Source organism: Thalassophryne amazonica, chromosome 16 (assembly GCF_902500255.1).
Source record: "Thalassophryne amazonica chromosome 16, fThaAma1.1, whole genome shotgun sequence".
Classification (NCBI taxonomy): Eukaryota; Metazoa; Chordata; class Actinopteri; order Batrachoidiformes; family Batrachoididae; genus Thalassophryne; species Thalassophryne amazonica.
In genome coordinates this window covers 49,478,038-49,494,231 of record NC_047118.1, presented here as the reverse complement: position 1 = coordinate 49,494,231, position 16,194 = coordinate 49,478,038, and the positions used below count along the sequence as shown (strand labels likewise).

Below are 16,194 nucleotides of genomic sequence, written 5' to 3'. Positions count from 1 at the left end.
GGTTCAGGAATACATACTCAGGACTGTGAAATGAAAATTGTGAAATCCAAGGAAAATTTGCCAGGGGCCTGGGGAGTGCATTCTCCCAGGAACCGGGGTCCAGGGCACACGGGGCCTCAAAAAACAAATTAATTTAGTATCTAATGATAAATTTTCAGCATCTCCTTGAAGAAAAAAAATCTCAAAAGAAGTGTATATTTAAAGAAGTCTAGATTCAACCTTTCATTTGAACGGTCAATGATAATGTTGAAATAATAGAATATGACATGGAAGTAGGACCTGGAATGATTTCCCTTTTAATTGTAAACCAAATTATGCATTAACCAAATTATGCATTAACTCAGAACAATTAAACTACATGAAATTCATTAAGACTGAAAAGACTGTTAAAGCATTTCAAAACCACAGCTAAAGCTTGTAGAATATTTTGAAAATCATGGTAAAATATCAATAACATACCTCATAGTAAAAAGTCACTTTATTTTTGTGAAAATTCCTGTAAATCCATTCAAAGCCACAGTGTCTTTTCCAATGAAAGAAAGTCTACATTAATAAAAAGTCACTTATATTGTGTAAATTCCTGCAAATCTATTCAAAGTCAATGAAAGTCTAGATCTTTCGGATGTGTTCATGAATTCAATTCAAGCCAGTGTGATTCCATGGATTCTTGAGCCCTTTTAACTTTTTCTGTCTTTCTTGCTATCTTCTCTCTGTCCGACGTCGCTCCGTGACAGACATGCCGCAAAATTCTTCTTTTAAAAAGTTGACAGCTGTAAAAGTATCCGACGTCCACTTGCTACATTTGGCAGCAGTCACAGAGCGGCACCGCAGCAACAAACCAGTCCCGCTTTACGACAACTGTCGTAACTGCCACGCTTTGAGTGAGGCATTTTTATCCATGGAACGCCGCGTACAACTCATTTGTATCTGTTATACAGATCAATGTCCGCGGATTTATAAAACTTGCACGATGTAGTAAAAAAAAAAAAATAAAAAAATCCTTTGCAATAGGCATTTTAAAAACTTTGTGACGATCACGATTACAGAGTAAAACACTAACACCCACCCCTCCTCTCCATGATGAAATCAGTGGAATTCCTCTGATCTGCTGTTTTCATAGCCCTTCATACTCAAACACGTATGCACTCAAATATTTTAATTTTTGATTACAAGTCTGTTATTTGTTTTACTCTTTTGCCTAAAGTTTACATGATGACATATTATTCATTTCTGCCCATGTCTTGACCCTTACCTGGGGGAAGAAGCAAATCTGGCATTTGATGAAAGAAATATAACTGCATGTTGGCTTTGGTTCATTTTCTCATTGCTGCTTCAGTATAGAAAGCACAATGAGCATAAACAGTATTGAAACATGCACCTCAAGTCAACCAGTAAACTGATGAACTGCCATCAATACTTTAAATAAATTGCTACAATTGAAGTAGCCACAAACCCAAGAGACAAGCATCCTTCTTTTTGACATCTGGCCTTCAAAACAAAATACTTAGCTTTCTTGTTAGATCCTCACAAGATCATAATTCCCATCTCTGATGTTCCGTGACATGCATCCACTGCCTTTACCATTTTTCTATACTGTAACTGAGCTCACAGCCTGCTTTGCTGTGGAGGTTCCTAGCGGTCAGCAGCGTTGTAAGAGACGGAGGAGGAGCAGCCCAGCAAATAGAGAGGAATGATAGGCAGGGAGGAAGAAAAAAAAAAAAAAAAAAAAGACCAACACATGCAAAGTCTGAGCAGGGCTGTTGCCTGCCCCTCCCCCCTCCATGGACAGACACACAAATGCTCATCTGTCACTGCCCTCCCTTCAGAAGTGAGCATGGCCTGCATCTCTGTCTCACACACACGGTTTTCCAACCTGCTGATCTTTGCGTATTACTAAGAAGTGTGACTATGCAAGAGGATACTACAGTCTCACAGAAGCCTTAAGGCCCCTTGACACTTGCATAAATCTGATTCCCGCACTGTTACCAAATCCTGCGTGCCAATGAGTAAAGTCGCCGTAAAATGTTGTAAACTCTGTGTGAACTGTGCATGGCTGCATGCCACTTGCGGGAACTCATCGTGAATATTGTGCAACCTATTTGAAAACACTGCATTTCACTGCATGCTTGGTTAGGGTTGAACCTGAAATTTGATTATGAAGAGAGGTTACACCTATAACAAACATAACATTACAAATACATCATCTAACTTATAAGAAGGAATGAAAATGCAAATGTTTTACCATTCCATTACAATATATATTAGAACTACCTTTGAGACAAGAATCCAAATGCATTCTCCACCACACAACAAGCACAAGATAACCTGTAGCTGTAGATAATTTCTCTGTGATTCTGGGAGCGATGAGAGAATGGTATCATTAGCCAAGTTCTGAGAGCACATGCGTCATCAGCTATGAAATGACATGGCACAGGTTTTATTTTATACAGCCAAAGCACAAAATTGGTGACCAACTGGTTGCCACATGGAGGGGCTTTTAAACTTATTTATACATGTGGCACTGGACACTTCTGTTGTGGGAACCAATGCGACATTTTGCATTTTGATGCATCACTGCCGCGTGTTGTGACCTAGCATGAACCTTGATGGCCTATAGAATCTGTACGACTCATGTGGGATGTAAAAATTGATACTTTAACATGATGTGAAATTTCACAGATTTGCGATCAATTGACATGTCCGTATTTAAAGAAAACTGGCTGTAACATTGTCCAATTACTTATGGGGTCTGAAAATGCAGATGTAATATACAAAAGGGGCATAATCCAAAATGGTTGTGACTTTATTAAACCCCATCAATTAAATGTGAAAGTCTAAACAGAGCTTTTATTGTCATTGCACATACATACAACGAAATTTGTCCTCTGCATTTAACCCATCCTAACTACAGTTAGACACGATCCAACCACTAGGAGCAGTGGGCAGCCACAGTCTGACGCCCGGGGACCAACTCCAGATGTAGACGCAGCCTTGGTCAGGGGCAGAGAAAGGAGCAGGGCCCCCATGTACAAAGACTTGTGTGGACTTTCTACTAAAAGTTGGCGTACGCCAAAACCCTGAATCTGGCGTAAGCACAAATATATTCAGATGTATAACAGTGTGCACAGGCATGAATTCACGCATGTTCCGTTTGTACATCCCACTGAACATGGAATTGAGTGTGGAACCAAACTTCTCCTTGGCCACACCCTATTTAAATATGCAATTTCAGGTAAATAGGCCTTTGGAGCAGGGATTTCCCACGACATCACATCAGACAACATGAACACAGGAAAGAAATTATACTATACATGACTGGAAATTACGTGGAGACGTGCAGGGACAGTTTATTCAGTACGCTGTAAACGGATTAATCATAAAACGAAAAATGTTTGTGGGAGCAACAGAGCGCGAGTGTGTGAGGGTGACACGCAGACAGCGCGCCACACCTGATGTTAAAAAGTGAGGCGTGCCTCTGCTGACTGTGTGACATTCACAATTTACAACACGCCATTTATTGGCAAATACTGAACTCAGGACGCCTGTTAAGAAGCTCTGCAGCTCGCCATCAAGCAAAAATGTAAAAAATGACATTAATAATATAACATATTTGAATGCGCATATGCCCAAATGTGTCCGCGCTGGTTTTGTTCAGAACGATTACACAAATAAACTATTTTAACATAGCCACCGTTAGCGACATTTTACGCAATCACTTTGCATGTGCTTTTTATATCCATCCATATAATTGCAAATGCGTGGGTTGTGTAAATGATTTGAATATTGATGGAATGAAAATGTTTCCTATTAACAGAAAAATTCATCACATGATGGCACCTTTATAGCAACATGTATGCAGTTAATAGCTCCGATTACATTTGGGAAACCGGCTCTCGCTGCAAAATGCGCTGTAATGTTGGATGAGATTTGGATAATTGCGTTCCACACAGCTGGCATGGCTTGGTGCAAGGTTGATTGGTACATGCCTGACCGACCAGCCCCTGATGCCAGGAAGACCAGCGTGGTCAACACCTTGTGTGGCAAGACAACCCCTGGCTCCTTGCCGAATTGCACTCTGGGCTGGCCGCAGTTCTGTGCGCACCTCCAGTAATAGTGACCTTGGTAATCGAAATCGTCATTTGCAAGTAAATCCTTGCATTCCCCGACTACATGCTCACGTCGGGTTGCACCATTTGCAAGGTGCTTTGACAAGCTAACACAGCCATTGTTTGTGCCATTTTACGCATCACTTTGCGCTTGGTTTTATATCCATCCATATAATTGCAAACACGATGTGTTAAATGTTCATCAGTGTGTCTCTGATGTGCACATCACTCTGATGACTTCTAGTTTTCACACTATTAACAGTTCCCTGCATTACCTTTAAATGTCCACAGTGGAACAATAACTACAGAAACATGCATATGCCAGCCTGGATTTTTGAGTGACGCACCACACATTTCCACGCTCACGTCACTTTTGATACATTTGAACGTGGAGACGGTCGAACACCAGGTTTTTGTGCATAAGCACGCTTTGTACATGAGGCCGCAGACCCTAAATAAGAATGTTTTTGATTGTGATTTGATCTGCTTTCTCTTATCTTGTACCTGGTTTGTGGAATGATCTCCCGGCATCAACAAAACAGTCAGATTCTGTAGAGACTTTCAAGTCCAGATTAAGAAGCACTCATTTTCCCTTTCGTATGGCTAGCATACTGGCATAGTATGTTACTAGACTTCCTACCATTTTAATTTTATTAGTAAATAGAGCAGGCTACAGCCTCAACTTTACCTAAAGTCTGGGTCTTTCAGTAAAGCTTAGGGCTAGTGGCCGGTGATCACCTTAGTATTTCTTCTGTTTTTGTTGTTGCTAAATGCTGATAAATTATACTGTATTTGGTGTCTTTCTGCCACCTGATTGTTTTTTTTTATCCTCTGTTTAAGGTGTGGCTCCATTCAGAGATGGGAGTGAGTGTTTTTCTTCTGCAGGCCTCCCTTCTTGCCTTCTTGTGCACCAGCATGGACTCCCAAAATCTCCCAAAATTTCCTATATTGTGTTGGTAGCATGGCCCAAGCAGAGGGTCACCCCTTTGAACCTGTTCTGCTTGAGGATTCTTCCTCAAATCATCAGAGGGAGTTTTTCCTTACCACTGTTGCCTGTGTGCTTGCTCTAGGAGTTGGTAAGATTAGACTTTACTTGTGTGAAGCACCTTTAGACAACTTTGTTGTGATTTGGCGCTATATAAATGAAAGTAAGTTGAAATGTTTTTGATTGTCGGAGGAAACCGGAGTACCGGAGGAAACCCACCCATACACAGGGAGAACATGCAAACTCCACACAAAGGCCGGGAATCAATCCCATGACCTTTTTGCTGTGAAACACCAGTGCTAACCACTAAGCCACCATGCTGCTAAACTACAATAACATCTTGATTCTTTCATTCCACTTCCACTGTGGTTGTGTATAGATGCAAAAATACACTGTAGAATTACTTACGCACATGACTGAAAAGCCATGGTATTGCTATGCTGCACTGGCAGTATAGTTCTAATACCATCTATACAAGACAAGTAAGATATTTGTCACATCCAACCATTTTAGCATCTAACCACAGGCCAACACATTAACACTACTTGCACTTTAACTCCATCTTCTTCTTTCCCCACAGACCTCGCAAATGCAGTCCTGGTGCCCCACTATGATGTAAACAATTTATTTCATTAACAGACGTAATAAAAAGTCCACAAAGATGTGTAATACGATCAAAAGAAATAGAATTTGGCACAAAGGTTGCATGTATCTACATTACAAAGGAAGGGCTGTTCCATGTGGCAATGTCTGTTGAAATAAATTGATACAAACTAGCATAGTCGTTTCCCCTTAGTTTCCTGTGAAACCACAAACACCCGTCACACGGACATTTGGGAAAGGAAAACACACACACACACACAATCTGTTACACTGTACCTTCAAAATCAGAATATATGTTGGTAATTTTTTGATTCATGTTGATTAATGTAATTTCTTGATGTAGTTTTTTTGCACTGTACACAGTGTACATAACATGCCATTTTCAAACTCATTTGGCATGGTAGCCTAAAAAAAAAAAATAAAACACCACCCTAACTTGTATATATTGCTTTTGTAAATATTAAACTTTAACCTATAAGAAATTCTGAATTTTAAAATTTAGCTAGGATAGGGAAGTGTGTGCTGAGGTTCTTGGGCTGTTATCACCACAACCACGATCCAGATAAGTGGCAGAAAATGAATTAATTAATTTGGTCACACACTCCTAATTTAGAATGTAAAAAACATGCATTTAGTCTCCCGTTGCTCTGATGGAAGGACAGAAATGTCTGTCCATCCAAAAGAGTGTACACTCTATACCTTTTCATAGATTTCACATAGGTTTACCACATTTTCAGCAGGGATGCATCCCTTGAAGGTCGAGGTGAAGTTCAACGATACGTGACCTTGACCAAATACTCAACACTGGAGCCAAAACTAGTGTCTGTGTGTGAAGAAGACTGTACTCCTGTTAACTTTCCAAGAAATTCAGACAGGTTTGTCAAATTTGTAATAAAGATGTGTCCCTTTAAGCTCTAGGGCAAGTTCAATAATGAGTGATTTTGACCTTATTCTGAGGATCATAGGGCCAAAAATATCCAGAATGCCGTACTCCCCAATAACTCTTCATAGAAATACGTTAACTGTACCGAACTGGGAGCAAGGATACATTGCCTAAATGTCTAGGTCAACTTTGATGATGAAGGGCCTTCACCACTGAACACTTATTTTTGCTTCCATTTTTCGTGAGCTGATTTCAAAGATCTAAAACATTTTCTATATACACAAAAAACCTATTTCTCTCAAATATTGTTCACAAATCTGTCTAAATCTGCCGAAGCAAAAGGGGAAAGTTCTCCGTGCTTCTGCCAAGCACAAAACTCCGGTGCAACCAGGTCTGGACAGACTTGCACACACTTGCACTTCCTCACAATTCATGTGAGCAGAGAGCCAGCTGAAGGTGTTTGTGAACTTTCCATGTAGAAATGGTGCTATTAAACCTTTGCGTGATGTCAGATATTCCACCAATAGCAGCACTTTATTTTTTGTGTGACAGTTAATCAGACCAATGACATGCGAATCTTACATGCTGACTCATCGGGGAGATGCCTGCTTTACGAGTTTACGAGCAGTGGAGATAAAGAGAAATCACTCTGCGTGGCTGCAAACCAATGAATTTCAATACATTTAAGTATGCCTGGGAAACATATTGATTTTATCGATTAATTCAAGTTTTTTGTTGTAGACGATTTAAAAACAAATTCTATTTTTTTCTCTCCTCTTGTTACCTTTTGCCCCCAGGAGCTTCCGTAGCCGCTCCCCCGCACGGTTTCCTTCACATAGCAAGAACATGGCTTCTGGTAACGAATGCGAGAAGTTTGTTCCCAAGAAAAAAATAGTACTGTCAGTGATTTGGAAATGGTTTGGGTTTGCGGGGAGTCGGGGGACAGATGTGGAACAAGTGACTGAACACTGCAAAGTTTGTCTAAAGCCCACTGCAACAAAATGCAGCAGCATAAACATTCCAGCATCTAAACCAGTGGCATCCAGCCAAGTTAGAAGTCTAACGAGAAGTATTCCACCTAGCATAGCGTGATGCTATCTTAGACTATAAGCATGCACTACTGGCTACAGAGCAGCCCTATTACTCTGATTTGATCAACAAAAACAAGCATAACTCAAAGTTCTTGTTCAACACAGTGGCAACACATTCATGGACAACCACTTGTAAGCCCTCTCTCCTTTTACAGCACAAGATTTCTTGGATTACTCTGAGAAGAAAATAGAGGACATTAGGTTAAACATCCAGCATGCCTTAACTCAGCCACTACACCCTGCTATTGAGGTGGGCGCCATCACTAAGATTTTACCTACAACCCCTGGCAATAATTATGGAATCACCGGCCTTGGAGGATGTTCATTCAGTTGTTTAATTTTGAAGAAAAAAAGCAGATCACAGACATCACACAAAACTAAAGTAATTTCAAATGGCAACTTTCTGGCCTTAAGAAACACTATAAGAAATCAGGAAAAATAATTGTGGCAGTCAATAACGGTTACTTTTTTAGACCAAGCAGAGGGAAAAAAATATGGACTCACTCAATTCTGAGGAATAAATTATGGAATACCCGGTAAATTTTCATCCCCAAAATTAACACCTGCATCAAATCAGATCTGCTCGTTAGTCTGCATCTAAAAAGGAGTGATCACACCTTGGAGAGCTGTTGCACCAAGTGAACTGACATGAATCATGGCTCCAACACGAGAGATGTCAATTGAAACAAAGGAGAGGATTATCAAACTCCTAAAAGAGGGTAAATCATCACGCAATGTTGCAAAAGATGTTGGTTGTTCACAGTCAGCTGTGTCTAAACTCTGGACCAAATACAAACAACATGGGAACGTTAAGGGCAAACATACTGGTAGACCAAGGAAGACATCAAAGCGTCAAGACAGAAAACTTAAAGCAATATGTCTCAAAAATTGAAAATGCACAACAAAACAAATGAGGAACGAATGGGAGGAAACTGGAGTCAACGTCTGTGACAGAACTGTAAGAAACCGCCTAAAGGAAATAGGATTTACATACAGAAAAGCTAAACAAAAGCCATCATTAACATCTAAACAGAAAAAACAAGGTTACAATGGGCGAAGGAAAAGCAATCGTGGACTGTGGATGACTGGATGAAAGTCATATTCAGTGATGAATCTCGAATCTGCATTGGGCAAGGTGAACTTTTGTTTGGTGCCGTTCCAATGAGATTTATAAAGATGACTGCCTGAAGAGAACATGTAAATTTCCACAGACATTGATGATATGGGGCTGCATGTCAGGTAAAGGCAATGGGGAGATGGCTGTCATTACATCATCAATAAATGCACAAGTTTACGTTGATATTTTGGACAATTTTCTTATCCCATCAATTGAAAGGATGTTTGGGGATGATGAAATAATTTTTCAAGATGATAATGCATCTTGCCATAGAGCAAAAACTGTGAAAACATTCCTTGCAAAAAGACATAGGGTCAATGTCATGGCCTGCAAATAGTCCGGATCTTAATCCAATTGAAAATCTTTGGTGGAAGTTGAAGAAAATGGTCCATGACAAGGTTCCAACCTGCAAAGCTGATCTGGCAACAGCAATCAGAGAAAGTTGGAGCCAGACTGATGAAGAGTACTGTTTGTCACTCATTAAGTCCATGCCTCAGACACTGCAAGAGATATTATGAGGACTGCTTTCTTCCACCTATGAAATATAGCAAAGATTCATCTCATCCTGTCTTTGGCTGATGCTGAGACCCTGATTCATGCATTTGTTTCTTCTAGATTGGACTACTGCAATGTTCTATTTTCTGGTTTACCGCAGTCCAGCATTAGGGGTTTTGAATTGGTTCAAAATGCTACTGCCAGACCTTTGACAGGAAGCAGAAACTCTGACCACATTACACCCATTTTGGTATCGCTTCACTGGCTTCCTGTCCCTGTGAGATCAGATTTTAAGGTTCTGCTAAAAAGGTTCTGCACCTCCCTACTTAGCTGACCTAATTAAACCCTATGTACCAGCCAGGGCTCTGTGTTCTCAGGGCACAGGACTAGGGTGAATAAAAAGTCTGTGGGTCACAGAGCTTTCTCTTATCATGTACCTGCTTTGTGGAATTATCTCCCTGCATCAATAAAACAGTCAGATTCTGTAGAGACTTTCAAGTCCAGACTTAAAAGGCACTTATTTTCCCTGTCATATGGCTAGCATACTGGCATGGTATGGTACTATGCTTCCTACCCTTTTAAATTCACTTTAATACTAAACATAGGGGGCTGCAGCCTCAACTTTATCTAAAGTCTGTGACTTTTAGTGAAGCTTAAGGCTAGTGGCCGGCGATCACCTTAGTATTTCTTATGTTTTTCTTGTTGCTTAATGCTGACAAATTATACTGTATTTGTTGTCTTTCTGCTGCCTGATTCTGTTTTTGTTTCCTCTCTGTTTGAAGTGCGGCTCCATCCAGAAGTGGGATTGAGTGTCTTTTTCTGAAAACCTCCCGTCCTGTACACCAGCATGGACTCCCAAGAATTTCCTGCATGTTTGCATTGTCAACTGTGTCTGTAGCATGGCCCAGGCAGAGGGTCACCCCTTTGAGTCTGGTCTGCTTGAGGCTTCTTCCTCAAATCATCAGAGGGAGTTTTCCTTACCACTGTCGCCTGTGTGCTTGCTCTAGGGGTTGGTAAGGTTAGATCTTACTTATGTGAAGCACCTTGAGGCAGCTTTGTTGTGATTTGGTGCTATATAAATGAAATAAATTGAAAAGAAATTTAAATTACTATTACTTACTGTGGTGGAATCATTTACCAAAGGCACCATGTACGATAAGAAAGGGGCACGGTGGAGAGCAACTGCTGAATCGGTCCCTTTGCACGTTGTTAAAGATATGGTACCCAGATATACAGTAGAAAAGACTGGGTGTGGCTGCTCATACTGCCATAAACACTGCAGTGTGAGCAGCCACACATTCACTAAAGTGATGAAGGACTTAAAGGCAATTTGAAAACTGAAAATTCTGTTTGTTTTTTTTACAAAGGAAAAAAATGACATATTTACAAATACAGATTTATTTGTAAAACCCACCACACGTGTCAGTAACTGTGTGATATAACGACCAGCCAACCACCGACGTCAGCAAACTAATGTACCCATAATGCAATGCAGCATGTGTATCTAAATGCTAAAACCTTCAAAATTAGTGCATTACTTTAAAACTAAAACATATAGCTGATATTTTCACTTTATAAAATGACAGACGTGATTAGGGTTAGGCATCCATTTCAAAATGAGCAAATATTTGCACAAAAAACAAAAGTCTATCAGTTTGAACATTAAATATCTTGTCGTTGTGGTGTATTCAACTGAATAGGTTGAAAAGGATTTGCAAATTATTGTAGTCTGTTTTTATTTACATTTCACAGAACACCCCAACTTCATTGGAATTGGGGTATGTCATACCATCAAGCACCTTTGTTATCGCACTGCAACACACTTGACTAGGTCCTGAAATTATTAGCTGTATGTACTGAATTGATTGAGATTTGAAAACCAATTCTGAATCAAATTGTGACACCATGAATGGGAATCTAATCGTGAGATACTGAAAAATTCACACACCTAGCTCATAAGTTGCCTCAAAATTTCTAAATCTTCCATTGTCATTAATATAACTATCCATTGTTTTTGGCATGGAATGACGAAAGGGCTCCAACAACCCAGTAAAAATTAGTACAAAAGGGTGATGTTCAAGCTGTACCAAATGCCCTAGAATTCAGTCAAAGTCCATGTTTCACACCAAACTGCAAAACAGGACTGCCACAATTAGTTGACTTGTCAAGATTATGTTGACTATCAAAATAGTCTGCAACGAATTTAATAATCAACATCAGTTTATTTTTTCCACTTCGTTTTTCTTTCAAAACTGTGGCTGTATCTTCCACTGTCTCTGTCCTTGACGCACACGCGCAGTAGTGGTAATCTGGGGCAGGTGTGATATCACTGGCAAAGTTATGCCCAAACAATATCATGGCTAGCCGGTGTTCTATCGAGATGAGTTCCCCTGTTGAGTTGAGCTCCCCGTTATCCAAAAGCAATAACCTGCTTTTAAGACAAGTATGTACAAGCAAATCTTTACTTTTAAAATTGAGAAGTCATTTATTACTGTATTTTTATTTAAAGACAAAACCTACGTGGGTTTTCTTCAGTGGGTAGCTCAACTTGACAGTGTTAAAAGTCCAGGGTAGAGAGCGATGCGCATGCGTAGTTGATTGGTGGAGCTCATCTTGATTGGCAGTTCATCTCGACAGAACATCGGTGTCGCAGATCAAATGGTCTCTCCTAAAAAATTGGTCCCCCTGCCGTCAGTGTGTATGCGTCATTTCAGAGCGGCAGCAGCAGTTCACAGATTATTGCCTCATTTCTGCTTAAAACTGCACTCAATCATCATTTATCTCAGCGACAGATATCTGAAGTTTTTGTACAACAATCATTTCCACATAAATTCATCCTTATTTCACAATAAAAGATGGGGGAGCGATCAAAGTGCATAGTGGCACGTCTCAGTCCGACTCTCTCCACCCAAAGCTATCAAAGGGAATAATGTAATTATTAACAATCAGATGACAAAGTAAATCATTCTAAAGTCAGTTTTAAGCAGAAACGAGGCGATAATCTGAACTGCTGCTAACGCTCCAAAATTACACGTGTGCAGTGAAGGCAGGGGGGACTGATTTTTAAGGGGGACCGTTCGGTCGGCGACACCGGCAATAGAGCATTTTTACCAAAATAAAGAGAAAAATGTGCAATGCAAAATTTGCAAGGCAGGGCTTGCCTTCCATGGCAGTACAACTGTGATTCAGGAGCATCTGAGCAGGAAGCACATTGTGGCTGATTCTGAGAAAGAGGGCCACTCGCCTCGTTAAGCTAATTGGCTAGTTAGCCGCTAACATATTGATGGCTGTAAACATTAACATTAATGATGATGAGCCAACAACATGCACACCTCGGGAAGCAAATAACAGTTGCATGCTGGTGTGATAAGCAGCAATTTACGTATGATCTGATGAGTCAACTAATCGGTGACTAGTCGATTATCAAAATAATCGTTTGTGGCAGCCTTACTGCAAAACAATTTGAATAATTCTCTTCAACTACCAGGGAGTGGAGCAAAACCACAAATGAAAGAACCTGCTTAAAAACAAAGAGCCTTTCAACATCATGTGCAACTGTTATACCTTAATGATCTGTGAAACTATTAAAAGCTCACCTTGTTCATGCATCCAGCTTGCTGAGCATTCAGTGTGCTTTGAGCACCTAACTGCGGCCCTCCTTGCGTGAGTGTTTCTGCTAACACACTGCCTCCAACTCCAGGTCCAGGAGCCACCTGCGGCCCCTGCATGCCTTGGCCCTGGTACTGCATGCTTGGCCCAGGTCTTCCACGGCCTGCAGGTCCCAGAGCCCCGTTCATCATCTGACCAGTCTGGCCCAACACTCCATGACCCTGCCCACTGTTCAACATGGCCTGGTTGAAGCTCAAGCCTGTGTTGTTGGTGCCTTGTCCAGAGACGGCATTTGCTTTCTGGGCCTGGGGAGACTGGTGATTAGGTGAACCCTGTCCCAGTGGGCTTTTACCAAGCACAGCACCAACCATGCTTCCCTGCTGGGGACTGGCAGAGTTGAGACCACTTCCGAGAATCGAGGAGCCTCCTGGTCGCAGGAGTTCAGACAACTGCTTGTGCTTGGCAGCTGCATCAGGGACCACAGAGTTCAGACCAGAACCACCTCCTCCTCCTCCTGGGCCACCATTAGATGGCATTCCCATCTGGGCCAAGTCTCCATTTGGAATCAACTCATCTGGAAGGTCGTTTTCCAGGTCAAACAGAGAAAACAGATCTAAAAGACACAAGCGGATATATGAATTAGTCATCACTGAGATGCTTCCATTCAATAACATCAAACAAAAGGCCTGGACAATTAAAACTGCAATGAATTTGAACTTTTTTATGATTTCAGACATAATTTGTCAAAGTCATCCGTAGCCACTTTGGGAAAATCCTTCTCTGCTCCACTCCACCATGAATCTGAGTAATTGGTGATTCAACACACAATTGCTGCACTATGCAGTTTTCCCCAATGACAGCACAGAAACATATAACTGCTTCCGAGTTGCCATGCGTGTCTTGGTGACTTCCATTACTAGATTCCTTCTTGCATCTGAGAACTGCCTATTCCAGAAAGATTTACCCTACAGCACCATACCATTTATAGTCCGTAATTATTATTGTAAATTGGTATTTACCATAAGTTAGTAAATATACGAGGTCTATTAGAAAAGTATCCGACCTTATTATTTTTTCAAAAACCATATGGATTTGAATCACGTGTGATTACATCAGACATGCTTGAACCCTCGTGGGCATGCAAGAGTTTTTTCACGCCTGTCGGTTACGTCATTCGCCTGTGGGCAGTCTTTGAGTGAGGAGTCGTCCACCCGCTCGTCGATTTTTTTCATTGTTTAGGAATGGCTCAGAGACTGTTGCTTTGTTTGATAAAAAAATTTTCAAAACTGTAAGGCACAACTGAGTGGACACCATTCAATAAATTCAGCTGGTTTTCGGTAAAAATTTTAACGGCTGATGAGAGATTTTGGTCTGGTAGTGTCGCTTTAAGGACGGTCCACGGCGCCTGATGGCGATCTGCGCTTCGAGGCGGCAGCGTCTCGCCGTTTCAAGTTGAAAACTTCCACATTTCAGGCTCTGTTGACGCAGTAAGTCGTCAGAGAACAGAGAACTTTCAGAAGAAGTCGGCATGAGGAGTTTATTCGGACATTCCATTGTTAACGGTCATTTTGTAATGAAAGAACGTGCGGGCAGAGTCGCATGTCGGGCTGGACCCGATCACGGGAGGTCGCGGCAGGAAAAACACCTCCGTTGGAAACCTTAACGGGCAAGTTGGAACATGCCCAAGCTGTTAAACAATTTCTCAGTTACTCACTTGTTGAAAGCCATTAAAAGCCGCCTGAATTCTACAAATGGTTTTCAACACGGAGGTGTTTTTCCTGTCGCGGCGCACACAGATTTGCGTCGTCGTCACGGAAACGACTCGGCGAATTTGCGCGCACGTTCTTTCATTACAAAATGACCTTTAACAGTGGAATGTCCACATAAACTCCTCATGCCGGCCTCTTCTGAATCTTCTCTGTTCTCTCACGACGTCCTGGGTCAACAGAACCTTAAATTAGGATGATTTCAGCTCGAAACAGCCAGACAACGTCGCCTGGAAGCGCTGCGCGACGTCCCGCTCCGTGGGAAGTCCTTACACCGACAGAAACACCCCATAATCTCTCATCAGCCGTTAAACTTTTCACAGAAAACCATCTTAATTTCTCGAATAGTGTCCACTCGGATATTCCTCACAGGTCCAGAAAAATTTTTGATAAAGCAACGCGCGCCTTCTTGAGCAACGTGTGAAACAAAGGAATTCAGCCGAGAGGGCGGGACCACATCTCACTCAAGGCCTGCCCACAGGGAAATGACGTCACCGACATGCGTGAGTTTTTTCCATTTTCCAGCCAATTCTGAATGCGAAAAAAAAGAATTACTACATTAAAAGCCTGTCTCATTTCAAAAGACCTGCAATGTCATGGATTTACTTTTGTTTACATTGCCTACATAAACTTAGACACACCTTTCTTAGCACACTGTAGCTCATTTAAGTGACTCCTGAAATCAGTAGCTCTGTATACTGAATTTGGCACTCATGCAAGGCAGTTTTGCTGCCTTGAGGTGCTAGGACTTGGTGCTGGGCCTTGGGACTCACATTTTCAATACCTAGTGTGCAGTGTTGCCTCAGTTACTTTGAACAAGTCATCCAATTACTGATTACTCCTTGAATAAGTAACTTAGTTACATTACTGACTACTCAATTTTAAAAGTAACCAAGTTAGATTACTAATCACTTTTAGTTACTTTCAGTAGCTGCTGACAACACCCTTCTACCACCTCAACATGAAAATGATAAGCAGTTTTGCCAATACTCACTTTAGAGTCACCATTTCTTGACTTCAATGAACATAAATACTTGTTCTATAAAAAATAGACATCTTTCTTGACCTCATATTTAACTGTTGAGAGCACTGTAACGGTAAAACTTACAGTAGTGTTCAGAATAATAGTAGTGCTATGTGACTAAAAAGATTAATCCAGGTTTTGAATTTAGTTCTTATTGTTACATGGGAAACAAGGTACCAGTAGATTCAGTAGATTCTCACAAATCCAACAAGACCAAGCATTCATGATATGCACACTCTTAAGGCTATGAAATTGGGCTATTAGTAAAAGAAAGTAGAAAAGGGGGTGTTCACAATAATAGTAGCATCTGCTGTTGACGCTACAAACTCAAAACTATTATGTTCAAACTGCTTTTTTAGCAATCCTGTGAATCACTAAACTAGTATTTAGTTGTATAACCACAGTTTTTCATGATTTCTTCACATCTGCGAGGCATTCATTTTGTTGGTTTGGAACCAAGATTTTGCTCATTTACTAGTGTGCTTGGGGTCATTGTCTTGTTGAAACACCCATTT

The 16,194-nt window shown here is 41.0% G+C and overlaps 1 protein-coding gene across 1 annotated transcript in view; it reads right to left on the bottom strand.

Annotated features, from left to right (window-relative positions):
• The window catches only part of crebbpb (CREB binding protein b), a 144,525-nt gene that overhangs the window by 70,245 nt on the left and 58,086 nt on the right, over positions 1 to 16,194 (bottom strand). Inside the window, 1 exon segment of the mRNA XM_034190327.1 lies at positions 12,877 to 13,502. Within this exon segment, the coding sequence (XP_034046218.1) occupies positions 12,877 to 13,502 (626 nt within the window).